The sequence below is a fragment of the Mus pahari genome, chromosome 15, assembly GCF_900095145.1.
Source record: "Mus pahari chromosome 15, PAHARI_EIJ_v1.1, whole genome shotgun sequence".
Taxonomy (NCBI): Eukaryota; Metazoa; Chordata; class Mammalia; order Rodentia; family Muridae; genus Mus; species Mus pahari.
Window position 1 is genome coordinate 30,643,019 of NC_034604.1, and position 12,632 is coordinate 30,655,650.

General features: G+C 42.9%; 2 protein-coding genes across 5 annotated transcripts in view; one reads left to right on the forward strand and one right to left on the reverse strand.

Annotated features, from left to right (window-relative positions):
* The window catches only part of LOC110333486 (high mobility group protein B1-like), a 13,540-nt gene extending 5,531 nt beyond the window's left edge, over positions 1-8,009 (forward strand). The window contains exons 3-4 of the mRNA XM_021215047.1: positions 2,837-2,840; positions 7,302-8,009. Coding sequence (XP_021070706.1) covers positions 2,837-2,840; positions 7,302-8,009 — 712 coding nt within the window. The remainder of the gene's footprint in view (positions 1-2,836; positions 2,841-7,301) is intronic.
* The window catches only part of Sil1 (SIL1 nucleotide exchange factor), a 235,000-nt gene extending 223,865 nt beyond the window's left edge, over positions 1-11,135 (reverse strand). Inside the window, exons 1-2 of one of the 4 annotated variants that reach the window (XM_029547229.1) lie at positions 11,001-11,101; positions 5,205-5,293 (exon numbers count right to left, since the gene is read on the reverse strand). Coding sequence is in view for 1 of the 4 variants with exons in the window: in XM_029547228.1 (XP_029403088.1) it covers positions 9,997-10,027 (31 nt within the window). In the remaining 3 variants the exon portion in view is untranslated. Of the gene's footprint in view, positions 1-4,919; positions 4,946-5,204; positions 5,294-9,996; positions 10,596-11,000 lie in introns of those variants that run through there. The other 3 variants (XM_021214585.1, XM_029547228.1, XM_029547230.1) reach the window with 3 other exon arrangements.
* Positions 11,136-12,632: the final 1,497 nt, after the last annotated feature.

Below are 12,632 nucleotides of genomic sequence, written 5' to 3' on the forward strand. Positions count from 1 at the left end.
GAGGGGAGGGGAGGGGAGGGGAGGGGAGGGGAGAAAATTTAACGGGCTGGAAAGATGGCTCAGCTGTTAAGAACACTGGTTGTTCTTCCCAAGGACCGAGGTTCAACTCCTAGTGCCTACATGGCAGTTCACAACTGTCTGTAACTCCAGTTCCAGGGGATCTGACATCCTCACATAGACATACATGCAGGCAAAACACCAATGTACATAAATAAAAATAAATAAATCTTTTTTTTTTTTTTTTTAAGAGCACATCCTGCTTTTGCAAAGGACCTGAGTTAGGTTCCTAGCACCCATGCCAGACAACTTACAGCTACCTGTAACTCAGGTTCTAACAGACTTCTAGCCTCTCAGGGCACCTGTCCTCATGTGCACATACCATACACGGACACACACACACACAGTTTAATACTATAAGCTGCTTTTCCTAACCCAGCAAAGTCAGAGTACACGGGTGAATGGGGCAGAGAACTCAAGTGATGTTCTACAAGACCAGCCCAATTAGGTACTCTAACCAGAGCCAGGCTTTCACCACAACTCCCCCAAAAGCATCCAGGTATGTTCTCTACTCTTATTCTTCCATGAATAATCTAAATATGTAAATTCTGATCTCTACCCAAAGGTCTGGAACAGGTGAAAAACAGACCACAGATGGGCTATGATAATCCCCAGAGACTGTACCAAAAAAAAAAAAAAAAAAAAATCTGTTTCTAGTTTTTCTTGTCATGAGAGGCATGCTTGCCCAAGAAAAGCTAACAAGCAGCTCCCCCTCATAGACCACATAAACACTCCAGTCTGACACGGGCCCACCCTTCTCTGTTGCTTCATACTAACTTGGCCCTGAAAATACTTAAGTTGATGACTCCCATTCAGTAAGCAACAGAAGAAACTGTTCAACTGAGCAGGTACTTTAACTGACCAAACAGCAGAATTAACAAGCATTTATCAAACCCCATCTTTGTGCCAGAAACTGTGCTAAGGAATGGGTACCAACGAGGAATAAAGAAAGCACTCTCTAAAGGATTTTCTAATCTAGTTAAGAACATAAGACATAGTCTAAGACATTGGGCAGTGGTGAACTCACTGCTGCTGGGCATCAAGGAAGGAGGATAACAGTTCTCGGGTTTCAAGTTAATTCAACAACATTCGGGGTGTCTATAATATACTCAGCATTATGCTAGGAGACACAAAATAAAAGTATACCCCGCATCCTTGAGCAGCTCATACAATAAGAGACAAATAACTAACCAGAAAAAGGAGTGCTGGATTCAATTACCAAGGTGTTGCTATGGGATACCGATAAGGAGTTAATGGGGCTCACGAAAGAAGGTGGCTCTGCAGCATAAAGCAGAGCTCCCAGAACGCTCTGTCAGAAGAGCCGCAGGGACACAAGCACCTGGTACCACGGCACACTTAATGAAGCACATGCCTCGTCTATCAGGAACAGAGGGCACAGGTGAGTAACAATTCAGAGAGTAATTCAAGTTGTTAGACAGGGATACATAACCATAGGCTTGGAACACCACGACAACTTATGCAATGGGTGCCATGGAAGGTGTCCACTGTGCAACACTGCATATAGGAAGTTTGCAAGCAGCAAACCAGAAGCAAGAAATAGGAGGTAGTTTCTGTAAGACCGAGAAGCACAGCAATGGGAAACAGAGCAATAGACAAGATAAGAAAGAAACTGCAGCGACTTGCCGAGAAGTTTGAAACAATGGCATTTTCTTCAAAATTCTCTAATTCTTTTTTTTTTTTTAAACCAAGTAAGACTGGCTTCCCAAAGAATAATGAGGTTTCACCCAGATTCATTCCAAAGAACAAGGCATAGACACTAGCGTTACAGTGCTCAATTTTAAAAAGTAAAATAAACTGGTTTGAGATTAGTGTGGTGAAATGGCTTCGGATCATTTTATCTACTCCCATTCTATCAGTTATAAAGACTTTAAATAGTTTGTTTTGGTTTCAATAGAATCACATTCTAAACAACAAGGCTAACCAATCAGACCTGTTTTGATTTGATAAAACAGTGTCTCATGTAGCCCAAGCTAGCTTCAAATGTATTATATAAAGATGTCCTTAAACTTCTGCTTCTCCCGTTGCACCTCCCAGGTGCTGGGATTACAAGCATATGCCACCACACCCAATTGAGCTATAAATATATATATATATATATATATATATATATATATATATATATATATATATATATATATACACACATATATATTTTTTTTTAATGAGGAAAGAAGACTGAGGTAAGGTCTCTCTGTACAGCTCTTGCTGTCCTGGAACTAGCTTTTGTAGACCAGGCTGGCCTCAAACTCAGAGGTCCTAGTGCTGGGATTAAAGGTGTATACCAGCAGACCCAGCTCATCAGCTGTAACTCTTCAATAGAAAACCAGTCAACTTCAGCACAAGCTTTCCCAGCCCTGTACCAAAGGCCAGAAATGAGCAGAGAAATCACGGGAAAGCTCTGACTGAGCTCCAGGACCCTTAAACGATCACTGCTTCACATCTGGCTGAAGGTCAGAAAGCAAGAGACCTCCTCCACACAGGCTCTGAACCAGCCAGCCCGAGCCCAGAAACTCTCCATCCTATAGACTATTGACAGCAGAGTAGTTACCCTCTACCAGAGGAAGCACTTTCCATATCTACTCTCTCAACACAGCTATAAGAGGAGGAGGTGTTATTCCCTTTCTATAGACCAATACTAAGGCTTACAGAAAATAAATCTGGTTGCTAGCAAACAGACAGCATAACACCACATGCCCAAATAAGTCTGTTTTAGACTGTTTTCACATGTACTCTGTTTTTCCCTCGCTTTCTCTTTTAGAGAGGTATTCAAGGGTTGCTTAGGTCACCAGATACAGTCCACTGGTGTCTACAGTCCTATTCCTCATAGACAACAAAGCAGTCTGGCCAGAGTACTATTTCTGATACAGAGAAAGACTCAAATCTTATTTCTTCTGAGGAAGGGGCAAGACACTTCTGTATGAGCAGAAAACAAAGGAGCAAGGTCCTTCATAGAGGAGTTAGAGAAGGGACTGTAGGAGTTGAAGGGGACTGCAACCCCACAGGAAGAACAACAATATAAACCAACCAGACGCACCCCCCCCCCCGAACTCCCAGGGACTAAGCCATCAACAAAGGAGTACACATGGCTCCAGCTGCATATGTAGCAGAGGATGGCCTTCTCATGCACCAATGGAAGAAGAGGTCCTTGATCCTATGAAGGCTTGATAGATGCCCCAGTGTAGGGGAAGGTGGGAGTGGGTGGGTGGGTGGGTAGAGAAACACCCTCATAGAAGCAGGGGGAGGGAGGATAGGATAAGGGGTTTCTGGGAGTTGGGGGAAACCGGGAAAGGGGATAACATTTGAAATGTAAATAAAGGAAATATCCAATAATTATAAAAAAAAAAAAAAAAAAAAAAAGGAGCACATTAGGAAGCCCTCAGATGTGAGACAGTAGATGAGGCAGGGCTTTCTCCTTCCGTACAGATTTCTTTTTTCCTATTACCAAAGATGTTTAATCACAAAAGCATCTTGCCTCTCTACAATGTTTTCAACAATCCTAATAATTTCTCTGGTCACCCTCTGTTAGCCCCGCAGGCTTGTGGCCTGGCTCTCACTGTCACCAGAATCCCAGTTATGTAAGTAGTTTAAAGAGGTATGCGGCCCACTTAATTTCCCTAGAGCTCACTTTTATCATCAATAAAAGAACTCATCAATCGCAAAACTGATCCATTAAAAAACTAGAGAGGTATCTCCTGGCTGTAGACCAAACAAATGAAAACATAAACAGGGGCTACAGATGTAGCTCAGCTGGTAGAGCATTTGCTTAGATATTCAAAGTCCTGGGTTTGGTCCCAGCACCACATCAACCCCTATGACACACTTTAAAGGTAGAGGTAAGAGAATCAAAAAAGAAAAAAAAAACAGTTTCAAAAACCTCAAGGTCATCTTCAACTATTAAATGAGTTATAGGTCATGAGTTATAGGGCTACATGAGGCTCATCTAAATAAAATAACTATTATCAATAGCTACACACTGACTAGAAACCATGTTTACAAGAGAGGGGAGACCTGAGAAACATCAGAACAAAGCACCATGAGCAAAAGGGTCTAAGGATGGAGACTACATTACAAACACAATCAAACCCAACTTCCTACTGACAAGACCAAGGTTACCTTTAAATACCTTGCTTAGAAACTTAGGAACTGATGCAGCAGGAATTCAAACTAACAGGCTTCAGTCCACAGGACCAGCATTGGTCAGTCACACCTCCAGTTTAATTAGCTGTAAAAATTTAAGCCTGAGACAGTAAAGAAGTAAAGAATTGTTCACTTAACTGAGGCACATGCCTATAATTCCAGCACATAGAAGGTTGAAATAAACAATAGAATCAGAAGTTTGAGGTCAGTTTGAACTACAGGCTAGCTTAAGCTTAATAGCAAGATCCTGACAACAAAATATAAAATTAAAATTATGCCAGGCACAGTGACACATACCTGTAACCTCATCAGAATCAGAGGCAGGAAGATCAGGAGTTAAAGGCCAATCTCACTACATACTAAGTTCAAGGCCAATATGAACTACAAGAGGTATATATACATACTTATTAAATTAAAATCAGTACCTGTTGAGTGTACCTCAGGTTCCTCTCTCTGTTTCTAGAACTCTTTAACACACAAAGCAGCAGGGACAATAGACTTGCCAAGAGAGAAGTGGCCACATGTAAAGGTCACTTCACCAACTGTGCTACGTATTTGTCAGTGATGACGAGAACTGACGATCAACAGATGTAACAACCAGACTCCTTGGCCAGCTTCATGGCCAGGAAGCAGACCTCAGTGGCATGCCACCCCCCTTTTCCCTGTGGACATTAAAAGTACCCTAAGTCTCAGACACTACCTACCCAAAGATTCCAATGTTCAGTCTAGGACACAGGCTCAGCTGGGAAAAGACAGCACACAAGGCAGGAGGAGCAGAAGGTAAACCAAACACCTCAGAGGCCAAGGTCTGGAACAGAGACAGTGAAGAACAAAGCCAAGTCGAGCCTCTTTGGAGGAGGCCAAGTAGGAACTCCCCACCTCCTCCTCTACTGCCACTGTGGTTCTTTTCCAACTCTCTCACTGCCATATGGAATTGGAAAAAAACAATCGGCTTTTGTTGTTCTGAAGTTTCAAAACAACTTTCTTACCTTTTAGTCCACACTTTCCTGGAACTTTCAGTGGAACCCAGGCTGACCCTCAGTCAGTTCATGATCCTCCTGCCTCAGACTCCCAAGTGCTGGATAGATAAGGATATGACATCAGGGCTATCTTAAAGGCGTCAATCTCCAACAACTTTAAAAAGAACAATTTCTGTTTTGAAATACCTGGAATATTCATTAGTAAAACAGAAATTCCTATCTTATAAACATCTAAAAATTAAAAAGGTGGGTGTCTTAGCCAGGGTTTCTATTCCTGCACAAACATCATGACCAAGAAGCAAGTTGGGGAGGAAAGGGTTTATTCAGCTTACATTTCCACACTGCTGTTATCACCAAACAAAGTCAGGACTGGAACTCAAGCAGGTCAGGAAGCAGAAGCTGATGCAGAGGCCATGGAGGGATGTTCTTTACTGGCTTGCTTCCCCTGACTTGCTCAGTCTGCTCTTACAGAACCCAAGACTACCAGCCTAGGGATGGTCCCACCTACAAGGGGCCCTCCCCTGTTGATCACTAATTGAGAAAATGCCTTATAGTTGGATCTCATGGAGTCATTTCCTCAACTGGAGCTCCTTTCTCTGTGATAACTCCAGCTTGTGTCAAGTTGACACAAAACTAGCCAGTACAGTGGGGGAGATGAAATAGCAGTTAAGAGTACTTGCTGAGAGCAGTGGTGGCACACGCCTTTGATCCCAGCACTTGGGAGGCAGAGGCAGGCAGATTTCTGAGTTTGAGGCCAGCCTGGTCTACAAAGAGAGTTCCAGGACAGCCAGGACTATACAGAGAAACCCTGTCTCGGGGGGGGGGGGAACATTTATGCACATAATTTTTTTAAGAATTACAAAGCTGCCAGGCAGTGGTAGCACACACCTTTAGTCCCAGCTCTAGGAAGGCAGAAGCAGTCAGATGTCTCAGTTTAAGGCAAGCCTGGTCTATAGACTGAGTTCCAGGACAGAGTTCGAAAGCTACACAGAGAAAACATGTCTCAGAAAAAAAAATAATTAAAAGCTAGAGTTCATCAAGCATGCTACAACCTTGAACTGAATGAAGAATTACAAACTGATCAGCAAGTTAGAAAATGGAACCAAAGAGGAAATTCATAGCTTTGACCCTCCTGAACACCACCAAGAAACTAATTTCTTTCCATGATGACCCTTAGCTACAGCTAGTCATCTTATTAAAAAACAAAAACAAAAACAAAACAAATGACAAGCCAGCTCAGCACGGAGGCACAGATAGGCAGATAGATCTCCAAGACTTCCAAGCCAACCCGGTCCACATGGGAATTCCAGGGCAGTTAAGGCGGTATAGTGAGACCATGTCTGGAGAGGAGAGGGCCCAAGAAAGGGACTGAGTGAGGGGAGAAGGGAGGACCACAAGGCCGTCTCATCTTTGAAAAACACCTTAACAACAGGAACACTTTGCTTTGATGTCCACAGCATGTTCCATGACACGGGATAAGGCCTCCGGAAAGGTGAGTAGAATGTCCTGCTGATGACTGCCAAGCATGGCAGAGTAAGAGCAATGAACAAGGGAGGATCTAAAGCGTGAGCTAGCTTTAATTTCCCACTGCATCAAGCATTTTATTAAAAGACAGGCTCTTGCTATGCTGCCCAAGTTTGTCTATAACCCAAAGCAAACATCCCTTACAGGCATAACTAGGCATAAGTAAATATGCACCTCCACCCTTCACTTTTACCTTAGTGAAAATACTAAACCTCAATTTCTTCTTTAATAAAACAGCACAATGCCCATCTTATAAGGTTAGTTTTAGATGCAATAAGCCAGGTGGTGATAGTGTATGCCTTTAATGCCAGCATAATCCCAGCATTCAGGAGGCAGATCTCTGGAGTTCAAGGAAATTTTCTTAATTAGGTTAACTGATGTGGCAAGATCCTAAATATGGACAACTACAGGGGTCTTTGTGACCTCCACATCCAGCAGACTAAGGACTCCCCAGGAGACAAGGAGGCAGTTTGGTTCAACACAACTCAGTAGCCAGTGTTGGTTCAAACTTCTGGAGTCGGATCGAATAGTTTATTTTAGGCATGTTTTAGCACAGCACAATTTGGACACTGAGCTCCACAGAGACAGCGCCGGGGCAAGCACAACCTGGACGGGCACTGGGCGACTCTGTGCCTCGCGGAGGAAAATCAGCTAAACACGGGCAAAGGAGATCCTAGGAAGCCAAGAGGCAAAGTGTCCTCATATGCATTCTTTGTGCAAACCTGCCGGGAGGAGCACAGGAAGAAGCACAGGAAGAAGCACCCGGATGCTTTTGTCAACTTCTCAGAGTTCTCCAAGAAGTGCTCAGTGAGGTGGAAGACCATGTCTGCTAAAGAAAAGGGGAAATTTGAAGATATGGCAAAGGCTGACAAGGTTCGTTATGAAAGACAAATGAAAACCTACATCCCCTCCAAAGGGGAGACCAAAAAGAAGTTCAAGGACCCCAGTGTACCCAAGAGGCGTCCTTCGGCCTTTTTGTTCTGTTCTGAGTACCACCCCAAAATCATAGGAGAACATCCTGGCTTATCCATTGGTGATGTTGCAAAGAAACTAGGAGAGATGTGGAACAACACTGCAGCGGATGACAAGCAGCTTTATGAGAAGAAGGCTGCCAAGCTGAAGGAGAAGTACGAGAAGGATATTGCTGCCTACAGAGCTAAAGGAAAACCTGACGCAGTGAAAAAGGGGGTGGTCAAGGCTGAAAAGAGCAAGAAAAAGAAGGAAGAGGAAGATGATGAAGATGATGAGGAGGATGAAGAGGAAGAAGAGGAAGATGAAGATGATGAATAAGTTGATTCTAGCGCAGTTTTTTTTTCTTCTCTATAAAGCATTTAACCCCTGTACACAACTCACTTCTTTTAAAGAAAAATAGTGAAATGTAAGGCTGTGTAAGAATTGTTTTTAAACTATACAGTGTCTTTTTTTTTTTTTTGTATAGTTAATACACTACTGAATGTGTCTTTAGATAGCCCTGTCCTGGTGGTATTTTTAATAGCCACTAACCTTGCCTGGTAGTATGGGGGTTGTAAATTGGCATGGAAATTTAAAGTAGGTTCTTTTTTTTTTTTTTTTCTTTTTTGGTTTTTCGAGACAGTGTTTCTCTGTATAGCCCTGGCTGTCCTGGAACTCACTCTGTAGACCAGGCTGGCCTCGAACTCAGAAATCCGCCTGCCTCTGCCTCCCGAGTGCTTAAAGCAGGTTCTTGTTGGTATACAGCACTAATTAGTTATATATGGGGGCAGTAGTTTGGTTTTTGGATTTGTTTTTTTTTTTCTTTTGGTTTTATTTTTGTTTTTTTTTTTTCATCTTCAGTTGTCTCTGATGCAGCTTATACGAAGATAATTGTTATTCTGTTAACTGAATACCACTCTGTAATTGCAAAAGAAATTGTGATTGTTTTGTTGACATTCTGAATGCTTCTAAGTAAATACAATTTTTTATTTAAAAAAGATTTAATTTATCTGAAGACATACTAGTGTCAAGGTTTTATAACCGTGTGCCATTTAATTTTTAGAAAAAAGTGTGAGATACTAATGTGACTGATCTCTGAAAACAATTTCTAGGTGTGGAGTTTCAAAACTGCTTTGGAAGGTAGCCATATCACTTAGATGCTGCCCAGCCCAGCCCCCAAAGCTACACCTACACACACCACTGAGAGAGAGTAGACTGGAGCTTCTAGTATACTTGCTATTTTGAAATCCATTTTGTTATTTTTCAGTTTCACTTAATTGGCCTTTTTCCCTGTCATGAGACATACTGGGGCTCAAAGTTGCCCTCAGTAGAGATGAAACAGCCTTCAAAAAACAACAGGAAAGAGAAAGAAAACAACATTAAATGCCATGCGATTTTTATTTCTGAGCTGTCATGTGTCTACTAATATACTCCCCTTGCCCATTACCAGGAAAATATGCAGTGTTCTCAATTGCCAGTTTCCCTAAAACAGCACAAGTATTAATATGCAGATTGAATTTACTGCCTGAAAGAAAGGTTATGATCAATCTGATGTGGCAGCTCATCTTAAGCATTCAAGAGTCAAGTCCCATGAAAAACACTGACCCATGTCACACAAATAGCAATCCTAATATTACATTATGGTTTCCATTAAATTTTTATCTAATCTCTTAATGTCTATATTTTATATCAGAACGAAAAACTTTTGAGTGTAAAGCTAAAAAGGCCATACACATACACACACACACACACACACACACACACAACACATACATACACACAATCTTTCACACTCTCAAAACAAATGCTGCTAGTATTTGTAAACACATCAGTTTCTTCTCTTAGCAAACAGGGAGGATTCATTTTCTTCCTGCCTACCTAGCGTGGGTTAAACTAATCATTCCCTCAAAGCAGTTTGCAGTTTTGTTTTGTTTGAGTGGGAGAGCCAGCTGGATCTGAGCAGAAACCAGGCATTAGAAATACATTTTAGGGCTTGCTAGATGGCTCAGCGGGTAAGAGCACTGACTGCTCTTCTGAAGGTCCTGAGTTCAAATCCCAACAACCACATGGTGGCTCACAACCACTCGTAATGAGATCTGACGCCCTCTTCTGGTGAGTCTGAAGACAGCTACAGTGTACCTATTTATAAAAATAATAATAAAAAAAAAATCTTTGGGCCAAAGCGAGCAGGGTTGACCAGAGGTCCTAAAATTCAATTCCGAGCAACCACATGAAGGCTCACAACTATCTGTACAGCTACAGCGTACTCACATACATAAAATAAATAAATCTTTTAAAATAAGTAAATAAATACATGCATACATACATTTTAGAAACTGATTCCACACATGGGTCATAGAGATTAGATAAATAGAAGGTCTCAAGTCTTCTGAGCTGGATTGGAACTCTGCGCAGCTAAGGTTGACACTGAAATCTCTGATGCTCCTGCATTACTCCTTAGTACTGGGACCATAGGCACACACTAGAGTGTATACACCTGGTATATGTGACGCTAGGGATTGAATCCAGGGCTTCATCATTGAGCTACATCTCCACCCTCATCAATGTATACTTATAGGCACCTAACAGTGCAAAAAGAAGTTGCTACTTTCTCAGCTGTGGGATATTTCTGGAATCCAGTTCTGGAATCCTTTCCCATCAGAAGGATTCAGGGACCACCTGAACGGGAACACCTGCAATGTGTGCAGCAGGTGCCTACATAATACTTTATCCAAAGTTCCTGGGGAAGACCTAGAGATTACGCACAAAGTAATTTGAAATCACAATAAAGTCCATAACCTTATAACCTGTGCGTTAAGGACAAGTTTAACATCTACCAGAGCAAAGGAAAAAACGCAAAAGGGGAGGTAGAATACTAGAGAGATAGGGCGCAATACCATGTCAAGAGACTCGGGAGGTACCAACCAATCACCAAAAACGTCAACCCTGGAAGTGTCTCAGAGAGCAACATCTAATTCACCCCCTTCTTTGGACAGATGTGGCAAAACTGAGGCCGAAGGTAGGGGATAAAAGAAGGAAACTCAAAACAGATGTGCAGGCCAAAGCCACTGCCCCCTCTTCTGGCGTTGGAAGGGGGCACTGCGTCGCTAAGAGGAAAGTGACATGGCAGAGCAGGGCTTTTGGGCTGCCAGCCTAGGGTGCTGTTGGACGTCTCGCCCGTGAAGCACTGAGGTGGATGTGGCGGGACCCGGAACTCTGTGGGAAGGTGCGGAGAGCGCGGGAGGGAGGAGGCCGCTAACGGCAGGAGGCCGGGCCGGCGCCGTCCACCCTGCGTCCCGCTGCAGGGCCCGGGGCCCCCACCTCCCCTACCTTCGGCTTTCCAAGGCAGCCGAGGGGCAGACACAATCCCCACAATTCCAGGCGGCTGCAGCGGCACTCAGCTCCTCGTGCGCAAACGCCGTCCAGCGGCTGCCCGAAGCTGAAGGCGCGTGGCTATTACGTCACTCTCAACCTGGCCCAATGGTAACCTGCCAGGACAGCCTCCAGCCTCTCTCACCCCACGCGGCATTGTTAGCCCCGCCTTCCTCAGCTGCTCAGCCCCGCCCCTAGCGTCTTCCTCCCAAAAAAAAAAAAAAAAAAAAAAAAAAGAAAAGGCTGAAATTTGCTCATCTCCCTCCGCTGGGAGCTGTATCTAAAAAGAGCTACCCGTGGGCCTGCTCTTGTTTCCCACCTAGAACTTCAGTTTCTTGTTTAATTTCCCAAGACCGTAATTTCTTTCTAGTGTAAAAAGCTTCAGAAAGAAACCTGAGTGGGTGGGAGGTAAATATAAATCACGATGTTATGACTCAGTTTGTGACACACATTGAGTCTCAAGCAATAAATAGTCCTTTGAAAAAATGTATGCAAAATAGAGTACCTGTAAGTCGTTAGCTTTAAATAATTGTGTTTTGAGTATGTTTTTAAAATGATAAATTATTTGAACGATAAATAGGGCACCTGCATTTCTAGTCCTGCCATACCACTGACCGGTGATGCACATAAAATAATTTCACAAGGTTAGAGTTGCTGTCCTCTTTTCTTACAATAGGACAAAGCTCAAAGAGAGTGCTCTAGTTTGCTTTGCATTGCTATGAGAAAATACTGACCAAAATCAGTTAGACTTACAGGTTACAGTCTGTCATCCAACCAAGTCAGGTCGGGACCTGAGGCAGAAACTGGAGCAAAGACCACCAAGGAATGTCACTTACTGTCCTCCTTACTCTGGCTTGCTTAGCTACCTTTCTTACACAGCTTAGGCCCACCATCCTAGGGGTGATACTACCCACTGTGGTCTGGGCCCTTCTTCAATTACCAATCTCGAAAATGCTCACACACATGCCCAAAGGCCAATCTGCTGAAGGCAGTTCCTCTACTGAGGCTCTTTCTGGGTCAAGTTGACAACTTTAACTGAAGCTATGCCCGGGTAAAGGATCTACGCAAAGTCACATAATGAAAACAGTGTCGGATGGATGGGACACTTCCACAGTCATGTTTTCCTTTTTTATGATTTATTTTTATTTTATGTTAATTGATGTTTGCTTTCATGTATGTCTGAGTGAGGGTGACAGATCCCCTGGAACTGGAGTTACAGAAAGGTGTGAGCCACCATGTGGTTGCTGGGAATTGAGCTCTTCCTCTGGAAGAGCAGCCAGTACTCTTAACCACTGAGCCATCCCTCCAGCCATCCTGAAATCATCTTTTCTTGCTACTATGTCACATATACACAGACCCATTAAACCACACTAGTAAAATAGTTGCCAGTGGTTCTAGGCCATTTGTGAGGTGAGAAAAAGATAATCCGTGCCAGCAGTGTCCTCAAATGGCAAATATTCCCCGAGATACAACAATCAATTTATTTCTGAACTTCCTTTGCATTCTTTGTATATTAGGTTAGTGTCCAGCTTTCAATTTACCCTCTTTTTTTAATGCTATTTTTATTTTTATTTTTTTTATTATTATTTT